This window comes from Oncorhynchus masou, chromosome 15 (genome assembly GCF_036934945.1).
Source record: "Oncorhynchus masou masou isolate Uvic2021 chromosome 15, UVic_Omas_1.1, whole genome shotgun sequence".
Lineage (NCBI taxonomy): Eukaryota > Metazoa > Chordata > Actinopteri > Salmoniformes > Salmonidae > Oncorhynchus > Oncorhynchus masou.
Window position 1 is genome coordinate 66,095,333 of NC_088226.1, and position 24,410 is coordinate 66,119,742.

The 24,410-nt window shown below is 44.3% G+C and overlaps 1 protein-coding gene across 1 annotated transcript; it reads right to left on the minus strand.

Annotated features, from left to right (window-relative positions):
* Positions 1-324: 324 nt before the first annotated feature.
* LOC135556689 (tripartite motif-containing protein 16-like) lies at positions 325-23,953 on the minus strand. The gene is made up of 6 exons (XM_064990075.1): positions 23,340-23,953; positions 22,831-22,926; positions 16,029-16,262; positions 1,994-2,153; positions 1,809-1,868; positions 325-1,572 (listed from the first exon to the last, which is right to left on the minus strand). The coding sequence occupies exons 1-6, from the start codon at positions 23,934-23,936 to the stop codon at positions 1,064-1,066; spliced, it is 1,656 nt and encodes a 551-aa protein (XP_064846147.1). The 5' UTR covers positions 23,937-23,953; the 3' UTR covers positions 325-1,063.
* Positions 23,954-24,410: the final 457 nt, after the last annotated feature.

Sequence of the window (24,410 nt, forward strand, 5' to 3'; positions counted from 1 at the left end):
TACCTGTTCAATGAGGCAGGTAGCCTAGTGGTTAGAGTGTTGGACGAGTAACTGGAAGGTTGCAAGTTGGAAACACCGAGCTGACAAGGTAAAAATCTGCCGTTCTAACCCTGAACAAGGCAATGCCACTGAGGATAATTACATTGAGACAGAGAACCAATTGAGAAAACATATCAGTGGTTCTGAATGTCAACCAATATACATCAACACCATACATCATGACTTGTGGAAATGTACAAGATTAAAACATTGTATTTGATAAAAATTAAGTACATGACATTTTAATTGAACTATACAGTCAGACAAATTATTGTACAGAAAACAGACCATTATATCTGGGGACCATCACCACCAGCATGACTAGTATCTATGTGGACCCTACTACAGTTTAACCAGCTCAGCTATAGACTACACCAGCATGACTAGTATCTATGTGGACCCTACTACAGTTTAACCAGCTCAGCTATAGACTACACCAGCATAACTAGTATCTATGTGGACCCTACTACAGTTTAACCAGCTCAGCTATAGAATACACCAGCATAACTAGTATCTATGTGGACCCTACTACAGTTTAACCAGCTCAGTTATAGACTACACCAGCATGACGAGTATCTATGTGGACCCTACTACAGTTTAACCAGCTCAGCTATAGACTACACCAGCATAACTAGTATCTATGTGGACCCTACTACAGTTTAACCAGCTCAGCTATAGAATACACCAGCATGACTAGTATCTATGTGGATCCTACTACAGTTTAACCAGCTCAGCTATAGACTACACCAGCATAACTAGTATCTATGTGGACCCTACTACAGTTTAACCAGCTCAGTTATAGACTACACCAGCATGACGAGTATCTATGTGGACCCTACTACAGTTTAACCAGCTCAGCTATAGACTACACCAGCATAACTAGTATCTATGTGGACCCTACTACAGTTTAACCAGCTCAGCTATAGAATACACCAGCATGACTAGTATCTATGTGGATCCTACTACAGTTTAACCAGCTCAGCTATAGACTACACCAGCATGACTAGTATCTATGTGGATCCTGCTACAGTTTAATCAGCTCAGCAGTACCAGAGAGCCAAAGTCCAGGATAGAGGTGCTGAGTGAATGTGGTCTGGACTCTGTGGAGGAGGGTCATTGTGTCAGAGACAATGTAGAAGGACAGAGTACCTGCCTTGTGATCCAGGTACACTCCTACTCTGGAGGACTGAGGGCCTGATACTTTAGTCACAACATTATTGTGTCTGAAACAATAACCATCACTATAGCATAGTAAACTCCAGGACTTGTCATTGTCTCCAAATCCACCATCTGTCTCTGTTCGGCTGATGTCTTTATATGAGACTGCTATATCAACATAACCACTCCACTCCACCTCCCAGTAACAGCGTCCAGACAGACCCTCTCTACACAGAACCTGGTAGTAGTTGGTGAATCTGTCTGGTTGGTCAGGATATGGTTGGTCTTGATCTTTATATGTCACCTTTCGGTTCCCTTCAGACAGAGAGAGTTGTTTGTGTGCTGTGTTTGGGTCCAGTGTGAGCTGACAGGAATCTGGGAGAAGAGCAGAGCAGAGACAAATGAGGGGAGTTAGAACAATAAGTTAAGGCAGATACTGTATCTACCCTGTCTTTGATTAGAGCACAGCAGAGATCAAATCAGAGAAATATGAGGAGTCAGATAGATATCCAGTCTATGATTAGATCTACTATTGCTATATATTTCAAGAGGGATTGTTAGGAGTGTCAGTAAAAAGAGACTGTTAGTTACTTCACAATAAAGAGACTCACATTGTAACAACTGTTCTCTGGTCTTGGGCTCTGGAGGCAGTACAACATCCACTATTTTCACTACAGACACACAAACACATTGACATAGAGAGGGAATGTTATCATCATACCATATTCCACATGTATATGACTAGTAGGGAACTTTCAATGGTCTAAAGTTGATGTTCTTATTATTTTCAACACACCTGTAGTGGAGATCTTGGTCCATTCTCCTTTAAGGAAGTCCTCTAGTTTGTCTCTCAGTTCAGACACAGTCTTACTCACATCTCCAAAGTACTGAAGAGGACGGACAACGATGCTGGGTAAGTCTGAAGATATACTGATACTGGAGAGACACTGATAACTCTGGAGAGAGAGCGAGACAGACAGAGGGACAGAGATAGAGAGAGGGACAGAGAGAGAGAAAGACCGAGAGAGAGGGACAGAGAGAGAGAAAGAGAGAGGGAGAGCAAAAGAGGGACAGAGAGAGAGAAAGAGAGCGATAGAGAGAGAGAGAGACAGAGAGAGGGGTGACAGGGAGAGAGGTGGGGACAGAGAGGGAGATAGAGGGTCAGAGTGAGAGAGAGACAGACCGAGAGAGAGGGACAGAGAGAGAGAGGGACAGAGTGAGAGAGAGGGGACAGATTGAGAGAGAGAGAGAGAGAGTGAGAGAGAGAGAGAGAGAGAGAGCGGGGAAAGAGAAAGAGAGAGAGAGAGGGGGACAGAGAGAGAGAGACAGGGGGACAGAGAGAGAGTGGGACAGAGAAAGAGAGAGAGGGACAGAGAGAGGGGGGTGCAGAAAGAGAGGGGACAGAGAGAGAGTGAAAGAGAGAGTGAGACAGAGATACAGAGAGAGGGGTGACAGAGAGAGAGGTGGGGACAGAGAGGGAGATAGAGGGTCAGAGTGAGAGAGAGACCAAAAAACAATTAGGCAACAACAAATTCAATCCCTTTTAGACAATTTCCTGGGTAAAACGTTCCACTGTAATAGTGAAGGTGTAAACTTGGCAGTAGAAAATCTTAACAGTATATTTGACCTCTCAGCTTCCCTATCAAATCTAAAAATCTCAAATAGAAAACCGAAGAAAATTAACAACAATGACAAATGGTTTGATGAAGAATGCAAAAATCTAAGAAAGAAATTGAGAAACCTGTCCAACCAAAAACATAGAGACCCGGAAAACCTGAGTCTACGCCTTCACTATGGTGAATCACTAAAACAATACAGAAATACACTACGGAAAAGAAGGAACAGCATGTCAGAAATCAGCTCAATGTAATTGAAGAATCCATAGACTCTAACCACTTCTGGGAAAATTGGAAAACACTAAACAAACAACAACATGAAGAATTATCTATCCAAAATGGAGATGTATGGGTAAACCACTTCTCCAATCTTTTTGGCTCTATAACAAAGAATAAAGAGCAAAAACATATACATGATCAAATACAGATCTTAGAATCAACTATTAAAGACTATGTAATGTAAATGTATGTATGTAACCCACTGGATTCTCCAATTACATTGAATGAGTTACAGGACAAAATAAAAACCCTCCAACCCAAAAAGGCCTGTGGTGTTGATGGTATCCTCAATGAAATGATCAAATATACAGACAACAAATTCCAATTGGCTATACTAAAACTCTTTAACATCATTCTTAGCTCTGGCATCTTCCCCAATATTTGGAACCAAGGACTGATCACCCCAATCCACAAAAATGGAGACAAATTTGACCCCAATAACTACCGTGGAATATGCGTCAACAGTAACCTTGGGAAAATCCTCTGCATTATCATTAACAGCAGACTCGTACACTTCCTCAATGAAAACAATGTACTGAGCAAATGTCAAATTGGCTTTTTACCAAATTACCGTACAACAGACCATGTATTCACCCTGCACACCCTAATTGACAACCAAACAAACCAAAACAAAGGCAAAGTCTTCTCATGCTTTGTTGATTTCAAAAAAGCCTTCGACTCAATTTGGCATGAGGGTCTGCTATACAAACTGATGGAAAGTGGTGTTGGGGGTAAAACATACGACATCATAAAATCCATGTACACAAACAACAAGTGTGCGGTTAAAATTGGCAAAAAACACACACATTTCTTCACGCAGGGTCGTGGGGTTAGACAGGGATGCAGCTTAAGCCCCACCCTCTTCAACATATATATCAACGAACTGGCGCGGGCACTAGAAAAGTCTGCAGCACCCGGCCTCACCCTACTAGAATCTGAAGTCAAATGTCTGCTGTTTGCTGATGATCTGGTGCTTCTGTCACCAACCAAGGAGGGCCTACAGCAGCACCTAGATCTTATGCACAGATTCTGTCAGACCTGGGCCCTGACAGTAAATCTCAGTAAGACCAAAATAATGGTGTTCCAAAAAAGGTCCAGTCACCAGGACAACAAATACACATTCCATCTAGACACTGTTGCCCTAGAGCACACAAAAAACTATACATACCTTGGCCTAAACATCAGCGCCACAGGTAACTTCCACAAAGCTGTGAACGATCTGAGAGACAAGGCAAGAAGGGCATTCTATGCCATCAAAAGGAACATAAATTTCAACATACCAATTAGGAATTGGCTAAAAATACTTGAATCAGTCATAGAGCCCATTGCCCTTTATGGTTGTGAGGTCTGGGGTCCGCTCACCAACCAAGACTTCACAAAATGGGACAAACACCAAATTGAGACTCTGCACGCAGAATTCTGCAAAAAATATCCTCCGTGTACAACGTAGAACACCAAATAATGCATGCAGGGCAGAATTAGGCCGATACCCACTAATTATCAAAATCCAGAAAAGAGCTGTTAAATTCTATAACCACCTAAAAGGAAGTGATTCCCAAACCTTCCACAACAAAGCCATCACCTACAGAGAGATGAACCTGGAGAAGAGTCCCCTAAGCAAGCTGATCCTGGGGCTCTGTTCACAAACACACCCTACAGAGCCCCATGACAGCAGCACAATTAGACCCAAACAAATCATGAGAAAACAAAAAGATAATTACTTGACACATTGGAAAGAATTAACAAAAAAACAGAGCAAACTAGAATGCTATTTGGCCCTACACAGAGAGTACACAGCGGCAGAATACCTGACCACTGTGACTGACCCAAAATTAAGGAAAGCTTTGACTATGTACAGACTCAGCGAGCATAGCCTTGCTATTGAGAAAGGCCGCCGTAGGCAGACATGGCTCTCAAGAGAAGACAGGCTATGTGCTCACTGCCCACAAAATGAGGTGGAAACTGAGCTGCACTTCCTAACCTCCTGCCCAATGTATGACCATATTAGAGAGACATATTTCCCTCAGATTACACAGATCCACAAAGAATTCGAAAACAAATCCAATTTTGAAAAACTCCCATATCTACTGGGTGAAATTCCACAGTGTGCCATCAGAGCAGCAAGATTTGTGACCTGTTGCCACGAGAAAAGGGCAACCAGTGAAGAACACTCACCATTGTAAATACAACCCATATCTATGCTTATTTATTTTATCTTGTGTCCTTTACCATTTGTACATTGTAAAAACACTGTATATATATATATATAATATGACATTTGTAATGTCTTTATTGATTTGAAACTTTTGTATGTGTGATGTCTACTGTTAATTTTTATTGTTTATTTCACTTTATATATTATCTACCTTACTTGCTTTGGCAATGTTAACACATGTTACCCATGCCAATAAAGCCCCTTGAATTGAATTGAATTGAGAGATAGACCGAGAGAGAGGGACAGAGAGAGAGAGGGACAGAGTGAGAGAGAGCGGACAGATGGAGAGAGGGGGGGGGACAGAGTGTGTGAGAGAGAGAGAGAGGACAGAGACAGAGAGAGAGAGTGGGGAAGAGAGAGAGAGAGGGGGACACAGAGAGAGAGACAGGGGGACAGAGAGAGAGGGACAGAGAGAGAGAGAGAGAGAGAGGGGGGCAGAGAGAGAGAAAGAGAGAGGGGACAGAGAGAGAGGGACAGAGAGAGAGAGAGTGAGACAGAGAGAGATACAGAGAGAGAGGGACAGAGAGAGAGAGAGTGAGACAGAGATACAGAGAGAGAGGGACAGAGAGAGAGAGTGAGACAGAGACGGAGATACAGAGAGAGAGGGACAGAGAGAGAGAACAAGAGAGAGGGAGAGAGAGACAGAGCGAGAGAGAAAGACAGAGCGCGAGAGCAAGAGAGGGACAGAGAGAGAGAGAGGGAGAGAGAGAGAGGGAGAGAGAGAGAAAGAGAGAGAGGGAGGGAGAGAGAGAGAGAGAGAGAGAGGACAGAGACAGAGAGTGGGGAAAGAGAGAGAGAGGGGACACAGAGAGAGAGACAGGGGGACAGAGAGAGAGGGACAAAGAGGGAGAGAGAGAGGGACAGAGAGAGAGAGAGAGAGAGAGAGAGGGGGGCAGAGAGAGAGGGACAGAGAGAGAGAGAGTGAGACAGAGACAGAGATACAGAGAGTGAGGGACAGAGAGAGAGAACAAGAGAGAGGGACAGAGAGAGACAGAGCGAGAGAGAAAGAGAGAGCGAGAGAGCAAGAGAGGGACAGCGAGAGAAAGAGAGAGAGAGAGGGAGAGAGAGAAAGAGAGAGAGGGAGGGAGAGAGAGAGAGTGAGACAGAGACAGAGAGAGAGGGACAGAGAGACAGGGGGAGAGAGAGAGAGAGTCATGCTCAACATGAGCTCCTGATATATTTTTTTGTAATTATTTTTTTTAGAATGAGATAAACACTCTAATCGAAAAAGCTAGCTACACAACAGAGACCTAGCCAGCATGCTAACAAGCTAGCCAGAAGAAACCTAGCAAGGGCAGTTAATACAACTACATCAAACGACCAAACTGAGTGAGTAAACCAAAAGTGAGTAAACATGAGTAAACATATCTTCTGTGTTTTTGTGTGAAGATTTGCCACTCTTTTTGCTGGTTTTTGAACAGAGCAGCAGCAGTAGTAGCAGAGCCCACAAGCACCATGTCCCCACTCAGCGCTGAATCCATCCTCTACCCTCCAGAGGCCAAAAATGACACAACGACGAAAGCTTTTAAACAGACACTACTAAAGGGGAGGCAAGAAACCCTTTTCGCAGACCTCTACAAAAACGGTGATGTGAGTAATCTCATCTTCCTCACTGACCAGCCAAATGCATGGCGCTCAGCAGTGTGCTCTCACTACCCATCCATAAAGAAAGAGGGACTCTGTAATGGGTGGAAGCTGAAAGTCAAAGAGACAGACGACCCTGACAGCACCATGATAACAATCAACCTCTACCAGACTGGGACTGTCATGGTGCAAGGCAACATTAGGCTGTTTGAAACAGACTTTCAGACCAATAAGGAGAGAGCAGAGAGAGAGAAGGGCACCACCAGTGACATGCCCTCCCACAAGACAACCTCCACCAGCACCACCCTCACCCCTACTCTCCCCACCCAAGAAGGCACATCCAGCACCTCTCTTCCCACCATAGTGGAGGATATGCCCCAGGAGGAGAGCAACCCCCTCAGTGCAGAGCAGGCTCAGACCCTCCTCACCACCATGGCTGCCATGAGGGATCAGTTCACCAGACTGGAGGGGGAGGTGGTCCTGCTGAGGGTGAGCGTAAGCAAACAGCAATCAGACAACCACACCTTAGAGGAGCTCCTAACCAAGGTGAGGACAGAGCAGGACAGCAGCCTTGCAACACAGCTGAAAGAGGTTCAGCAAGAGAGAGACAGACTCAAGAGAGAGCTGGCTGATCTAACAAAGGAGGTGAGAGCTGGCTGATCTAACAAAGGAGGTGAGAGAGCTGGGTGATCTAACAAAGGAGGTGAGAGCTGGCTGATCTAACAAAGGAGGTGAGAGCTGTCTGATCTAACAAAGGAGGTGAGAGCTGGCTGATCTAACAAAGGAGGTGAGAGCTGGCTGATCTAACAAAGGAGGTGAGAGCTGGGTGATCTAACAAAGGAGGTGAGAGAGCTGGCTGATCTAACAAAGGAGGTGAGAGCTGGCTGATCTAACAAAGGAGGTGAGAGCTGGCTGATCTAACAAAGGAGGTGAGAGCTGGCTGATCTAACAAAGGAGGTGAGAGCTGGCTGATCTAACAAAGGAGGTGAGAGCTGGCTGATCTAACAAAGGAGGTGAGAGCTGGCTGATCTAACAAAGGAGGTGAGAGCTGGCTGATCTAACAAAGGAGGTGAGAGCTGGCTGATCTAACAAAGGAGGTGAGAGCTGGCTGATCTAACAAAGGAGGTGAGAGCTGGCTGATCTAACAAAGGAGGTGAGAGCTGGCTGATCTAACAAAGGAGGTGAGAGCTGGCTGATCTAACAAAGGAGGTGAGAGCTGGCTGATCTAACAAAGGAGGTGAGAGCTGGCTGATCTAACAAAGGAGGTGAGAGCTGGCTGATCTAACAAAGGAGGTGAGAGCTGGCTGATCTAACAAAGGAGGTGAGAGCTGGCTGATCTAACAAAGGAGGTGAGAGCTGGCTGATCTAACAAAGGAGGTGAGAGCTGGCTGATCTAACAAATGAGGTGAGAGAGCTGGCTGATCTAACAAATGAGGTGAGAGAGCTGGCTGATCTAACAAAGGAGGTGAGAGAGCTGGCTGATCTAACAAAGGAGGTGAGAGAGCTGGCTGATCTAACAAAGGAGGTGAGAGCTGGCTGATCTAACAAAGGAGGTGAGAGCTGGCTGATCTAACAAAGGAGGTGAGAGAGCTGGCTGATCTAACAAAGGAGGTGAGAGAGCTGGCTGATCTAACAAAGGAGGTGAGAGCTGGCTGATCTAACAAAGGAGGTGAGAGCTGGCTGATCTAACAAAGGAGGTGAGAGCTGGCTGATCTAACAAAGGAGGTGAGAGCTGGCTGATCTAACAAAGGAGGTGAGAGAGCTCCAAAAAGACAGGCCGAACAGTAATAACGATCTGCTAGAACTAGAACACCACTCTATGACCTGCCCTCACACAGCAGAGGAGCCCAGCTCAACCAGCCAGGCCTCCCCAGCCCTGCCTGCTGCACCCCTCCTTCCCAAACCACAGAACAGCCTCCCAATGACAGTGGCACCGGCACAGCCAGCCACACCCCAACTTCAACACCCACCAGCCCCCCTCTGCCCCCTCCAGTCCAGAAGAAACACTGGCTGACATCGTCCTGTTGATGGACTCAAATGTACGCAGATGAGCTGGTGCTGCTGTCTCCCACTAAAGAGGGGTTACAGCAGCACCTAGATCGTCTTCGCAGGTTCTTTCAGACCTGGGCTCTGACTGTTAACCACAGGTTCTGTCAGACCTGGGCTCTGACCGTTAACCACAGGTTCTGTCAGACCTGGGCTCGGACCGTTAACCACAGGTTCTGTCAGACCTGGGCTCTGACCGTTAACCACAGGTTCTGTCAGACCTGGGCTCTGACCGTTAACCACAGGTTCTGTCAGACCTGGGCTCTGACCGTTAACCACAGGTTCTGTCAGACCTGGGCTCTGACCGTTAACCACAGGTTCTGTCAGACCTGGGCTCTGACCGTTAACCACAGGTTCTGTCAGACCTGGGCTCTGACCGTTAACCGCAGGTTCTGTCAGACCTGGGCTCTGACCGTTAACCACCGGTTCTGTCAGACCTGGGCTCTGACCGTTAACCGCAGGTTCTGTCAGACCTGGGCTCTGACCGTTAACCACAGGTTCTGTCAGACCTGGGCTCTGACCGTTAACCACAGGTTCTGTCAGACCTGGGCTCTGACCGTTAACCACAGGTTCTGTCAGACCTGGGCTCTGACCGTTAACCACAGGTTCTGTCAGACCTGGGCTCTGACCGTTAACCACCGGTTCTGTCAGACCTGGACTCTGACCGTTAACCACAGGTTCTGTCAGACCTGGGCTCTGACCGTTAACCACAGGTTCTGTCAGACCTGGGCTCTGACCGTTAACCACAGGTTCTGTCAGACCTGGGCTCTGACCGTTAACCACAGGTTCTGTCAGACCTGGGCTCTGACCGTTAACCACAGGTTCTGTCAGACCTGGGCTCTGACCGTTAACCACCGGTTCTGTCAGACCTGGACTCTGACCGTTAACCACAGGTTCTGTCAGACCTGGGCTCTGACCGTTAACCACAGGTTCTGTCAGACCTGGGCTCTGACCGTTAACCACAGGTTCTGTCAGACCTGGGCTCTGACCGTTAACCACAGGTTCTGTCAGACCTGGGCTTTGTCTGTTAACCTAAAGAACAAACAAATATAATGATATTCCAAAAAAGGTCCGGAAATAAGGATGACAAATATAAATATGTTATATGTGTTCTTTTTGGACACAGTTCTATTAGAACACACCAAAAACTACACATATCTCGGACTAAATATCAGCAACACAGGTAGCTTTCACACAGCTGTGAATGAGCTGAGAGACAAAGCAAGAAGAGCATTCTATGCCATTAAAAGGAACATCAAAATCGAAATTCCAATTAGAATCTGTCTCAAATTTTTTCAATCAGTTATATAACCAATTGCTCTATATGGCAGTGAAGTATGGGGTCCAATCTCTAATAATGAATTCACCAAATGGGACAAACATCCAATCGAAATACTGCAAAATAAGTGCAAAGAAAAACTCCAAATAATGCATGTAGAGCAGAATTGGGCCAATACCATCCTCATTCGAATAGAAAAAAAAGACATAAAATTTGACAACCATCTAAAAACAAGTGACCCCAAAACATTCAATCACACAGCTCTATAGTATCAAGAGATGAAACAAGTGAAGAGTCCCCCCAGCCAGCTGGTTCTGAGGCTCAGTTCACCAACCCAAACCAACCCCAAAGTGCCTCAGGACAGCACTCAGAAAATCTGGCCCAACCAAATCATCACAAAACAAAAACAAAAATATATCACCTATTGGAAAGACACCACAAAAAATCTAAGTAAACTTCAATGCTATTTGGCTCTAAACAGACAGTACATGGTGGCAGACTATCTGACCACTGTGACTGATAGAAAACCGAGGAAAACATTGACTAGGTACAGACTCAGTGAGCACAGTCTGGCTATAGAGACCGGTCGTCACAGACAAACCTTGCTGCCCAGAGAGGACAATCTGGCTATAGAGACCGGTCATCACAGACAAACCTGGCAGCCCGGAGAGGACAGGCTGTGCTCACTCTGCTCCAGGGGAGAGGTAGAGACAGAGCTGCATTTCCTATTACACTGTGACAAATACTCAGACCTAAGAGAATATTTCTTTCCCAAAATTATAATTCCATACAAAGAATTTGACACTATAAAATGTTTTGGTTGTTCTCTTTGTCATTTTTGTTAATTCAGTGTTCAGGTAAATAAACAAGATTAACACGTACCGGTCCTCACCTTCTTCCACCAACGGACGTTACAGCACATTAATCAACGTTTCAGTAAAAGTGCCGGTTTTAGCCAGCCGGCTAATTTTCAACCGCAATCCCTGGTCAGGTTGTTAAAAACAATTACAATATAGACAATCATTGAGCAGTGAGCACACGCAGAGCAACATAGGACAAGCGAGACATAGCATACAGACAGAGCAACATAGGACAAGCAAGACGTAGCATACAGACAGAGCAACATAGAACATAAAGCAAAAAGACAAAATTCATAAAAGCAACAAAGTGTTTCCACACCTCACAAGCTACAGACAACAGACAACATGGAAAGCGGCAACACACAGCTAGGGACCATGTTCACAAATCTGATTGACCTTTTGCCATGTATTCATACATTTTGTGAAAGTGTGATAGATGGTGCAGTTATGTGTTTCTGATGAAGAACATGCAAACAGTTTTTTTCACATTGATATGCAAACACGAGTCACTGAGCCACTTTGTAACCTGGACCATTACAGTAGTGAGTTATTGTGAAGCTTGTTGTTTGCTCTTTGCATGCACCTATATCACTGTATCATCTGCATACATTTGAACTTCATACCCAGTACAGACAGAAGGCAGATCATTAATGTACAGGCTGAACAGGAGGGGCCCCAGTATTGACCCTTGGGGCATGCCCACATCATATCTAAGAGTGGGCGACAGCTCATTGCTCACTCTGACACACTGAGTTCTGCCTTCAGGTATGATTTCATCCATCTCAAGGCATCGGGAGAAAAGTTGAACTTGGACAATTTGTGATGAGAATCTCATGGTTAAAACAGTATCAAAAGCCTTTGTTAGGTCCAGAAACACAGCCCCAACAACACCCCCTTTGTCCATCTTGGACTTCACATTTTCCAGAAGAAAGCAGTTGGCCGTTTCTGTGGAGTGTTTCACTCTGAAGCCAAACTGCATGAAGTGTAATGTGAAGGGGTTGTTGTTGAGTTGGGCAATCAGTTGTTCTGATACACACTTTTCAACATCCTTTGACACCACAGGTAGTATACTAATGGGCCTGTAGTTACTCACGTCAGCAGGGTCGCCTGATTTAAAGATGGCCGTTATTGTGGCCGACTTCCATACACTTGGAAACGCCCCGAGACCAATAGATGTGTTGGTGACCTTAGTAATGGGGCCAATGAGTGACTCTTTGTAGTTTTTAAGAAAGGTAGAGTCCAGCCCAAACACATCTTTGGCTTCAGAGTACTTTAGTGAGCTTATCACCTTGTTCACCTTTGACTCAGAAACCTCCCTCATGATGAAGACAGGTTGAGTGTCATTCACAAGCACTGAGCCCAAGAGTTCTGTATCAGTACCCTGACATAGTCAATAAAGTAATAAATGAAGGCTATTGCTGTTTCGACTGCGTCCTGTGTTAGATTGTTATTCACCATGATTTCTAGTCTTTTTGCAGTGTTACTATGGTCTTTCCCTGTTAACGTTTTTAGATTCTCCCGGATCAGTTTAGAATTTCCCTTTGCTTCACCAATTATGTTAATAAAAAAGTTTGCCTTGGTCTGTCTGATTCCTTTCATCACCTTATTTCTCAACATAGTAAACCTACGTCTGTCATGCTCTAATTTATATCTTAGGGCTATTTTTAGAGCATAATCTCGTTCTTTCATCAGTTTCCAGATTTCTCCATTTAGCCAAGGAAGAGTGCTCTTTTGGCCAGGTTTGGATTTGATTTTCTTTAGGAAACCATTTATTGTCGTCTGGATTGTGGATAGAAAAACCTGACTATCAGCTTCCACGTCTGTATAGGACAAGAGATCATTCCAGTTAATTCCCCTAATTGCGTTTTCAAAATAGCTGAGTTGAGTCAGTGTGTTGGCAGCAGTCACTCAATGTTAGTGGTGGCTGTTTAACAGCCTGATGGCCTTGAGATAGAAGCTGTTTTTCAGTCTCTCGGTCCCAGCTTTGATGTTGTTGTCCTTGATGATGTTTATGGCCTTCCTGTAACGTCGGGTGGTGTAGGTGTCCTGGAGGGCAGTTAGTTTGCCCCCGGTGATGCGTTGTGCAGACCTCACTACCCTCTGGAGAGCCTTACGGTTGTGGGCGGAGCAGTTGCCGTACCAGGCGGTGATACAGCCCGCCAGGATGCTCTCGATTGTGCATCTGTAGAAGTTTGTGAGTGCTTTTGGTGACAAGCCAAATTTCTTCAGCCTCCTGAGGTTGAAGAGGCGCTGCTGTGCCATCTTCACGATGCTGTCTGTGTGCGTGGACCAATTCAGTTTGTCTGTGATGTGTATGCCGAGGAAATTAAACTTACTACCCTCTCCACTACTGTTCCATCAATGTGGATAGGGGGGTGTTCCCTCTGCTGTTTCCTGAAGTCCACAATCATCTCCTTAGTTTTGTTGACGTTGCGTGTGAGGTTATTTTCCTGACACCACACTCCGAGGGCCCTCACCTCCTCCCTGTAGGCCGTCTCGTCGTTGTTGGTAATCAAGCCTAACACTGTTGTGTCGTCCGCAAACTTGATGATTGAGTTGGAGGCGTGCGTGGCCACGCAGTCGTGGGTGAACAGGGAGTACAGGAGAGGGCTCAGAACGCACCCTTGTGGGGCCCCAGTGTTGAGGATCAGAGGGGTGGAGATGTTGTTGCCTACCCTCACCACCTAGGGGCGGCCCGTCAGGAAGTCCAGTACCCAGTTGCACAGGACGGGGTCGAGACCCAGGGTCTCGAGCTTGATGACGAGCTTGGAGGGTACTATGGTGTTAAATGCCGAGCTGTAGTCGATGAACAGCATTCTCACATAGGTATTCCTCTTGTCCAGATGGGTTAGGGCAGTGTGCAGTGTGGTTGAGATTGTATAGTCTGTGGACCAATTTGGGCGGTAAGCAAATTGGAGTGGGTCTAGGGTGTCAGGTAGGGTGGAGGTGATATGGTCCTTGACTAGTCTCTCAAAGCACTTCATGATGACGGAAGTGAGTGCTACGGGGCGGTAGTCGTTTAGCTCAGTTATTCTTAGTTGATCCGGCTTTCTAACAGTAGAGAGGTTAAACCTGCTCTTAGACTTCTTTCTGGCTATAAGTGTCAGATTATGATCAGATAGCCCAGTAACCATATGGAATGATTTAGTCACTCTCTGGTTTAGTACTGAACCCCAAATCAATCTGTGTTTTAGAGCAACATATCACCCAGGTTGGCCCTTTAACTAGCTGTGTAAGGCCAAAGGTATTAGTGATCCGTTCGAGGGTTTTCCTACAAGACTTGTCTTCATAATTAATGTTAAAATCTCCCATTAAGATGACCCCTTTCCCAAAGTCACATTCCCTAAGCATGTTATTAAACTGATAAAAAAACACACTTTTGGTGGATGGTGGCCTATACATTCCAATGAGGGTAGAAGACATTTGGGGAGACAGTGTAACGTTCAGGCCAATACATTCTAGCTCATTATCACATGACCACTCAATTTGTTTACATCGGATATGTTCTTTAATGTAGATCATCACAACTCCTCCTCTTCCTGTCTCTCCTGACAATATTAGAGCCAGGCACTATCAAAGCAGCATATGGAGAGGTATTACGGAGCCGTGTCTCTGAGAGGCAGAGGAAGTCAAGGTTGGAGTCTGTGAGTAGATGTTGAATTTGATCACTTTTTGGAATGACACTACGAATGTTCTTCTCAGTCATGTTGACACTGGTCTACTACCATTGCTTCAATGTATTGTTGTTCTGATTAATATTGTTGTTGTAGTTGTTGTCAATGGTATTCCCATGTCCGCTACTATTATTATTGCTTTTGGTCCCACCATTTATTTATATATATAAATATATATATATATATATATATAATTTTTTTTTTTTTCAAAATGTATACTTTGACAATGTAGGTAATAATGAACTTGCCAAGTCAATAAAGTGAATTGAAGGAGAGAGAGAGAGAGAGAGAGAGAGAGAGACCCCACAGAGCCCCAGGACAGTGGCACAATTAGATCCAACCAAATCATGAGAAAACAAAAAGATAATTACTTGACACATCGGAAAGAATTAACAAAAACACAGAGCAAACTAGAATGCTATTTGGCCCTAAAAAGCGAGTACACAGTGGCAGAATACCTGACCACTGTGACTGACCCAAACTTAAGGAAAGCTTTGACTATGTACAGAGTCAGTGAGCATGAGCTTGCAATTGAGAAAGGCCGCCGAAGACAGACATGGCTCTCAAGACAGACAGAGAGCGAAGAGATAGAGAGAGGGACATAGGGCGAGAGAGAGAGGGACATAGAGCGAGAGGGAAAGAGAGAGCGAGAGAGGGACAGAGAGAGAGAGAGAGACAGAGAGAGAGAGCGTGACAGAGAGAGAGCGAGAGAGAGGGACAGAGAGAGAGAGAGACAGAGCAAGAGGGAAAGAGAGAGCGAGAGAGGGACAGAGAGAGAGGGACAGCGAGAGAGAGGGACAGAGAGAGCGAGAGAGGGACAGAGAGAGAGAGAGAGAGAGGGACAGAGAGAGAGGGGGACAGAGAGAGAAGGGGACAGAGAGAGAGAGGGACAGAGAGAGAGAGAGGGATGGACAGAGAGAGAGAGGGATGGACAGAGAGAGAGAGAGGGACAGAGAGAGAGAGAGAGAGAGAGAGAGGGACGGACAGAGAGAGAGAGGGACGGACAGAGAGAGAGAGAGAGAGAGGGATGGACAAAGAGAGAGGGATGGACAGAGAGAGAGAGGGATGGACAGAGAGAGAGAGGGACGGACATAGAGGGGAACAGAGAGAGAAAGACAGAAAGAGAGAGAGATGGGACAGAGAGGGGGAGGGACAGAGATGGACAGAGAGACAGGGATGGAGACGGACAGAGAGAGGGACAGGACAACATAATGATTGAGATGAATAGTTTCACATTAAGTTAATTTCATATCACATGTAACAAGGCAGTTTAGTTACCTGGAGGAAATGGATGTGATCCTCTGTGTGTGAGAGCTTCTCCAGCTCAGTGCTTCTCTTCCTCAGCTCAGCTATCTCCTGCTTCAGTTGCTCCAGGAGTCCTTCAGCTTGACTCACTTGAGCCTTCTCTTGGGCTCTGATCAGCTCCTTCACCTCAGAGCGCCTTCTCTCAATGGAGCAGATCAGCTCAGTAAAGATCTGATCACTGTCCTCCACTGCTGCCTGTGCAGAGTGCTGTTAAGAGTACATAAACAACAAGTGTTGGCAAAAACACACACACATTTCTTCACACAGGGTCGTGGGGTGAGACAGGGATGCAGCTTAAGCCCACCCTCTTCAACATATATATCAACGCGCAGGCACTAGAAAAGTCTGCAGCACCCGGCCTCACCCTACTAGAATCCGAAGTCAAATGTCTGCTGTTTGCTGATGATCTGGTGCTTATGTCACCAACCAAGGAGGGCCTACAGCAGCACCTAGATCTTCTGCACAGATTCTGTCAGACCTGGGCCCTGACAGTAAATCTCAGTAAGACCAAAATAATGGTGTTCCAAAAAAGGTCCAGTCACCAGGACCACAAATACAAATTCCATCTAGACACTGTTGCCCTAGAGCACACAAAAAACTATACAAACCTTGGCATAAACATCAGCACCACAGGTAACTTCCACAAAGCTGTGAACAATCTGAGAGACAAGGCAAGAAGTGCATTCTATGCCATCAAAAGGAACATAAATTTCAACATACCAATTAGGATTTGGCTAAAAATACTTGAATCAGTCATAGAGCCCATTGCCCTTTATGGTTGTGAGGTCTGGTGTCCGCTCACCAACCAAGACTTCACAAAATGGGACAAACACCAAATTGAGACTCTGCATGCAGAATTCTGCAAGAATATCCTCAGTGTACAACGTAGAACACCAAATAATGCATGCAGAGCAGAATTAGGCCGATACCCACTAATTATCAAAATCCAGAAAAGAGCTGTTAAATTCTATAACCACCTAAAAGGAAGCGATTCCCAAACCTTCCACAACAAAGCCATCACCTACAGAGAGATGAACCTGGAGAAGAGTCCCCTAAGCAAGCTGGTCCTGGGGCTCTGTTCACAAACACACCCTACAGAGCCCCATGACAGCAGCACATTTAGACCCAACCAAATCATGAGAAAACAAAAAGATAATTACTTGAAACATTGGAAAGAATTAACAAAAAAACAGAGCAAACTAGAATGCTATTTGGCCCTACACAGAGAGTACACAGCGGCAGAATACCTGACCACTGTGACTGACCCAAAATTAAGGAAAGCTTTGACTATGTACAGACTCAGCGAGCATAGCCTTGCTATTGAGAAAGGCCGCCGTAGGCAGATATGGCACTCAAGAGAAGACAGGCTATGTGCTCACCGCCCAAAAAATGAGGTGGAAACCGAGCTGCACTTCCTAACCTCCTGCCTAATGTATGACCATATTAGAGAGACATATTTCCCTCAGATTACACAGATCCACAAAGAATTAGAAAAAAAATCAAATTTTGATAAACACCCATATCTACTGGGTGAAATTCCACAGTGTGCCATCACAGCAGCAAGATGTGTGACCTGTTGCCACGAGAAAAGGGCAACCAGTGAAGAACACACACCATTGTAAGTACACCCCATATTCATGCCTATTTATTTTATCTTGTGTCCTTTAACCATTTGTACATTGTAAAAACACTGTTTATATATAATATGACATTTGTAATGTCTGTATTGTTTTGAAACTTCTGTATGTGTAATGTTTACTGTTAATATTTATTGTTTATTTCACTTTTGTATATTATCTACTTCACTTGCTTTGGCAATGTTAACACATGTTTCCATGCCAATAAAGCCCATTGAATTAAGAGAGAGAGAGAGAGAGAGAGAGAGAGAGAGAGAGAGAGAGAGAGAGAGAGAGAGAGAGAGAGAGAGAGAGAGAGAGAGAGAGAGAGAGAGAGAGAGAGAGAGAAACTCCTGGCTGTTTAAACCACATCTTGAAAAAGGGAACAAGGACATGCGTTTTGTTTCGGTTTTACACCTTTTTATAAACATTTAAAAAAGGATAACCATGATGAAAAAAAATTCATTGGTTGGCTATGCGCCAACCATCGCTATCACTGTGAGTCACTACAACGTGTAATCAGGTGAACAGTGAGCTTCCTCACCAAGTAGCTGTTACCTAGTTAATAATAAGTTACCTGAGGTAAACCTACAAGGTTAACGAGGGCTGGTCTCATTGATAACAATAGTGAAGCTGACATTGTGACGCAGAACAATGGACTGGGAATAGAACTTTCAGAAGGTGAGTTGGTGCCACAGTGTTCAATACAACTAATAGGAGCTGGCAGGGCGAAACATGACCTGAAATAAGACCTGTTTTTACTATACAACTAATAGGAGCTGGCAGGGTAAAACATGACCTAATATAAGACCTGTTTTTACTATACAACTAATAGGAGCTGGCAGGGTGAAACATGACCTAAAATAAGACCTGTTCATTCAATACAACTAATAGGAGCTGGCAGGGTGAAACATGACCTAAAATAAGACCTGTTTCTCAATACAACTAATAGGAGCTGGCAGGGTGAAACATGACCTAAAATAAGACCTGTTCATTCAATACAACTAATAGGAGCTGGCAGGGTGAAACATGACCTAAAATAAGACCTGTTCATTCAATACAACTAATAGGAGATGGCAGGGTGAAACATGACCTAAAATAAGACCTGTTTTTTCAATACAACTAATAGGAGCTGGCAGGGTGAAACATCTCCTAAAATAAGACCTGTTTATTCAATACAACTAATAGGAGCTGGCAGGCTGAAACATCTCCTAAAATAAAGCCTGTTTTTCAATACAACTAATAGGAGCTGGCAGGGTGAAACATGACCTAAAATAAGGCCTGTTTTTCAATACAACTAATAGGAGCTGGCAGGGTGAAATATGACCTAAAATAAGACCTGTTTTTACTATACAACTAATAGGAGCTGGCAGGGTGAAACATCTCATAAAATAAAGCCTGTTTTTCAATACAACTAATAGGAGCTGGCAGGGTGAAACATGACCTAAAATAAGGCCTGTTTTTTCAATACAACTAATAGGCGCTGGCAGGGTGAAACATGACCTAAAATAAGGCCTGTTTTTAACGATTACGACAAACAGCTGAGACATATGGTAATATTATATAACTGGGCTGCTTGGCGGATGCAATGAACTAGTTTTATCAGTAAATGTTAAAAATGTAGTGTCCATCCTAGTCATTGCCCCCGCTGCCGGCTGATAGCGCTTGCCTGCCCTCAATCCCCACACTATCTTTGTTAACAAACCCTGTGTACCACCCCTCCCCTGTTTAACCTTGAAGTTAGTTAAAACCTTTTAGGGATAGGGGGCAGCATTTTCACTTTGGATGAATTGCGTGCCCATAGTGAACTGCCTCCTACTCTGTCACAGATGCACATTATATGCACATTATTATTACTATTGGATAGAAAACACTCTGAAATTTCAAAAACTGTTTGAATTATGTCTGTGAGTATCACAGAACTCATAGGACAGGCAAACTTCCAAACAGGAAGTGGAAATCCTGGGGCTGGTTGATTTTCAACTCATCGCCTATTCACATCCAAGTAAGATATGGATCTGCACGCACTTCCTACACCTTCCACTAGATGTCAACAGTCAGTAGAACGTGGAATGAAGCCTTTAGTGTGATGTGGGACCGGATTGCAGCTATTTGAGTCACTGGTCTAGCAGAATGCCAGTTCCTGGTTACACAGAGCAGTCATTATATCGCCTGCGTTCCATTACTCTGTAGACAAAAACAAATGCTCCGGTTGGAATGCTATTGGATATATATGATAATAACATCCTGAAGATTGATTCTCTACTTAGTTTGACCAGTTTATTCGACCTGGAATATAACTTTTTGAAGTTTTTGTCCGAGTTCGCCTGGACCAGCGCAAAAGTAGCTAATTGGACACTAGTAATGGACATTATGGAACAAAACAACGATTTATTGCGGAATTCGGATTCCTTGCACTGCATTCTGATCACAGATCATCAAAGGTAAGGGAATATTTATGATGTAATTTCGTATTTCTGTTGACTCCAACATGGCAGAGAAATATATTCCTTCCTTCCAAATCTGACCTTTGAATCTTGGTCCAGCAACCTTTCTTTGGAGTGCATATAAATGCCGTCCCTTGTGCTCAGAGACCCATCTCTTCTGCCATCTATCAAAATGGCTCTGATCTCACATTTGGCCTCACCTTCTACCCAGTGGAACATTAATATCAATTATATCTTGTTTCAAAGCTCTTTTAGCTAACTGGTGTACAATTTAATTCCCTTCTACACCTGAATGTGCTGGGACCCAGCAGAATCTCACTACTACACCCATTCTCTCAATTCTCCATAATAACATTGATACCTCCAATAGTAGGTCACTCCGATTAGATTTACCAGATGATAAACTATTCAATACAGACAGAGAATCTGAGCATACTATAATTCTAACAGGTTGTACGTCCTTCACCCACTGGAGGGCAACTATTATCACCAACAGTTCAACTGAGTATACTGACAGTTCATCTGTTAGTCTTCTACATATCTGCACATCAAATTCAGGAAGGTAAACGCCTGCTCCTTGTGCTCCACTATCTGGGTCCTTGGATTAATCTGTGAAAAGTGGTAAAAAAGCATAACTTCTACCAATGTAGTTGTCAACCAGTTTCCCTTCATCACTGACTTCTGACCAATCTTTCCTTTTCTCTACCAAGGTTAGAACAACAACAGGATCTGGGAGTAACCATGGAGGAACATCTCCTATCACCACAGAAGGGCCAACCTCCAACTCCCTCAAACCACTGTCATCAGCAAGCTTTCCAACTGTCCAACCAAAACCACTGCCTTGTCTACTAGTATATTCCCAACAGTCATCTAGAACAGTAGCAGTGGGATGCTCAACCTCACAGCCTTTCAACCCAATAAGCTAATGACAATTTATTACGTCGTATATCCAAAGGCATCTCACCTGCCTCCACTAGTAAGACACATACAGATGTTGATTTAAATGCACCAATACATGTCCTTAAAGCTGTATACTGGATTCTGTCCAGCTTCTGAAGACAAGTCTTTGCTGCTGTTCCATAAACTATACACCAGTAATCAACTGTTGTCCTGATCAGAGATCTATAAATATCCATCAACGATTGTCTGCCTGCACCCCATTCATAACCAGAGACCCACACAACCAACTACCATGAAAGTGATGGAATGAGAGAGAAAGAGACATTGTTACAACACTGTACATAGCCATTATATAACGTTTCTTCTTCTTTGGAGTTTAACGGCAGTTGGCTTCCAATATGTTGCATTACTGCCCCCAAATGGACTAAAATATAAATCTATTTTACTTTACAAAAAGTTATATAAAAAGTAAAACCCTTCCAACTAACCCTACACTCATTAAAAACCCACTACCCCATTCCACTACTTTGACCCTATCTGCTCCTGCACCATGACAATGACCTGGGAGGACTGGACACCACCACTCAACACACCCTGGAACTCTTATGAAGTCAAATCTCATATGAACAAATACTTCTCTGCAGCTGCCACCACAACATCAATATTCTGTGATTTACGTTCCATTTCTGTGGTACAGTTGATAACCATTACTATGAACGCTAAGAAGCCAACCTCACTGAAGCATATATCACTCGTTGTCCTATCCCTCTGTGCTGCACAGATCTACTACTCACAGGGATCCTCTCAGGATCCTTCACCCTTGACCCATCCTTCTCTACTTTCTTCACTGCCTCTGTAAATGGCAGGCATCACAAACATCATGAGTCTTCAACTTCAATTGCTCCACCTCCACACTTAACGCTATCCCAGAAATAACGCCTTCCAATTGTGCCCTGTTCCTAAGAGCAAAGCAAGAAACAGATCTCGACCCAAGTTACATGACACAGAGCGCCCACTCCCTCTGGTCAGAAGAAACACAAACAAATATGACAAGTCCACTACAGGTTACCGTCACTGATTCAACTGCACCCAACTCCTTTACCACCCACCCTGAAACCACACATGGATCTGCCAAAAGGTATGGATCCACTTTCTCCAACAATGTAACTCCTACTGCACCAGATTCTTCGTTATCATGTCCATTGATGTCCGGCTCTGGTTCTGAGGTCTTCACCACACCTTCTACCTCACTCAACTCTCCCTCATCCATTTCCATTTCAGCTCCAGAACTCGGTCTGGCGCACGGCTCTCTCTTTTTGTACTTGAATTATAACATTTGAAATGTCTCTATTACTTTGAAACTTTCGTGAGTGTAATGTTTACTGTTAATTTCTTATTGTTTAATTCACTTTTGTTTATTATCTATTTCAATTGCTTTGGCAATGTAAACATATGTTTCCCATGCCTATAAAGCCCTTTGAATCAAATTGAGAGAGAGCTCCATGTTAATGTATAGGGGCCATGAGTCAGTCTTGGTTACTCATGGTTATGAGATGAGGTAGCCCCGCCTTCGACTTCTAAATCAGTGTCTACCCAATAGGGAATGTCCTCTTGGTGTAACGGTCAAGATGTTGGTTTCTCCTGCAGTAGACCTGGGTTCATATCCCATCAGTTACATTAAGCAGTGTATTGTCTGAAAGGGGTCCAGACAGACTGTTCCCAACAGTTGGATTGGATAGGGGTCCCTCTCCTCCCTCTCTGACTGGAGGAGAGAAGTGAAATGGTGTGTCTGCTCTGGTCAACAATACTCACCTTGAAAGACTCCAAAGCCTGTTGGAGCTCCTTTAGCTCCTTCTCTCTCTCCTGGAATCTCTGCTGTACCTTCTGCTGACGCAGCCCCAGCTGCCTCTGTAGAGAATCACTCTTCAATGAGCTATCAAGCTTTATTTGTCCAGTAGATCAATAGTAAAACCCTTCCAACTAGTATAGTCATGTGACATAGGGTCCATAGAGAGGAAGGTCTAAAATATTGATGGTCCCTTTAAAATTATTATAGTTGTTATGGTAGCACTACAGGTATCAAGGGGTTGAGACTGAACGTTTGACTCATAAAAGGGCATTCAGAATGATAATAGTGTTTTACTTTAGAAAATGGTGATACATTTGGAGCAAACTCAATATACTCAAGGTTTGTGTTCATATTTGTTCTGTCCCGTTACGATATCATTTGAATGATCTTATATTCAAACAGCCATAGTTCCTACTGTATCTTTAATTATTTGTTTATCAGACAGTCATCAAACAAGTTGTTCTGGTCTTACCTGTTTCTCAGTCCTCTCTGCTGCAGCTGACACTGTATCATGGCCTTTATGTTCATCCATCACACACTGATAACAGATACACTGCTGATCGGTATGACAGAAAACCTCCAGCAGTTTGTCATGATGAGAGCAGATCTTCTCCTGTAGTTGTGCGGTGGCTTTGACCAGTTTGTGCTTCTTGAAAGCAGGAGATTCATAGTGAGGTTGGAGGTGAGTATCACAGTAAGAGGCCAGACACACCAGACAGGACATGAGGGCTTTCTGCTTTCTGGTCCCAGTGCAGACATCACACACCACATCTCCAGGTCCAGCATAGCACAGAGCAGGAGGGGGAGCAGCCTGGAGTCCTGTCTTCTTCAGTTTCCCCACAACCTCAGCCAACATGTTATTTTTCCTCAGATTAAGCCTTGGAGTGAAGTTCTCTCTGCCCTGAGGACAGCTATAGACCCCTTTCAGAACATCCTGATCCCAGCAGCCCTCAATACAGCTTCTACAGTAACTGTGTCCACAGGGGATGGTGACTGGTTCCTTCAGTACATCCAGACAGCCAGAACAACAGAACTGGTCCTGGTCCAGCAGAACTCCCTGCTGAGCCATTTGGACGGTCGTTCACTCTCACACAGACAGACGACACAGAGACTCGGATCAGTTTCATTTCCTCAGAAAATAGTTTGGGGGATTGGGAGGGACTACCTGGTCCTGGGGTTAGAGGGAAGGAGGGAGGGAGGGAACTGCATGCAACGTCTAGAGGGAGACACATTTAGTTCCTAGGTTAGGAACCTTCATTTGGAATAAATCTAACAAATGTGAGTTGTTGGAATATATAAAGGGTAACAGTTTCTCTGAAGTACATATTATAATTATTTTAATGACCTTGATATTGCCTTATAATACATATATGTGTTATAACACTGATTATAAGTGTCTATAATAATTCATAAGTGTTTCTAATGGGGTGGGGAACTTGATATTGATACAATGTACTGTAGTTGAAATGAATACTGTATGTATTGACTGATCATTGAGAATGAGGTAATACTTTACATTACATTGTGGTTATTACTGTTAGGT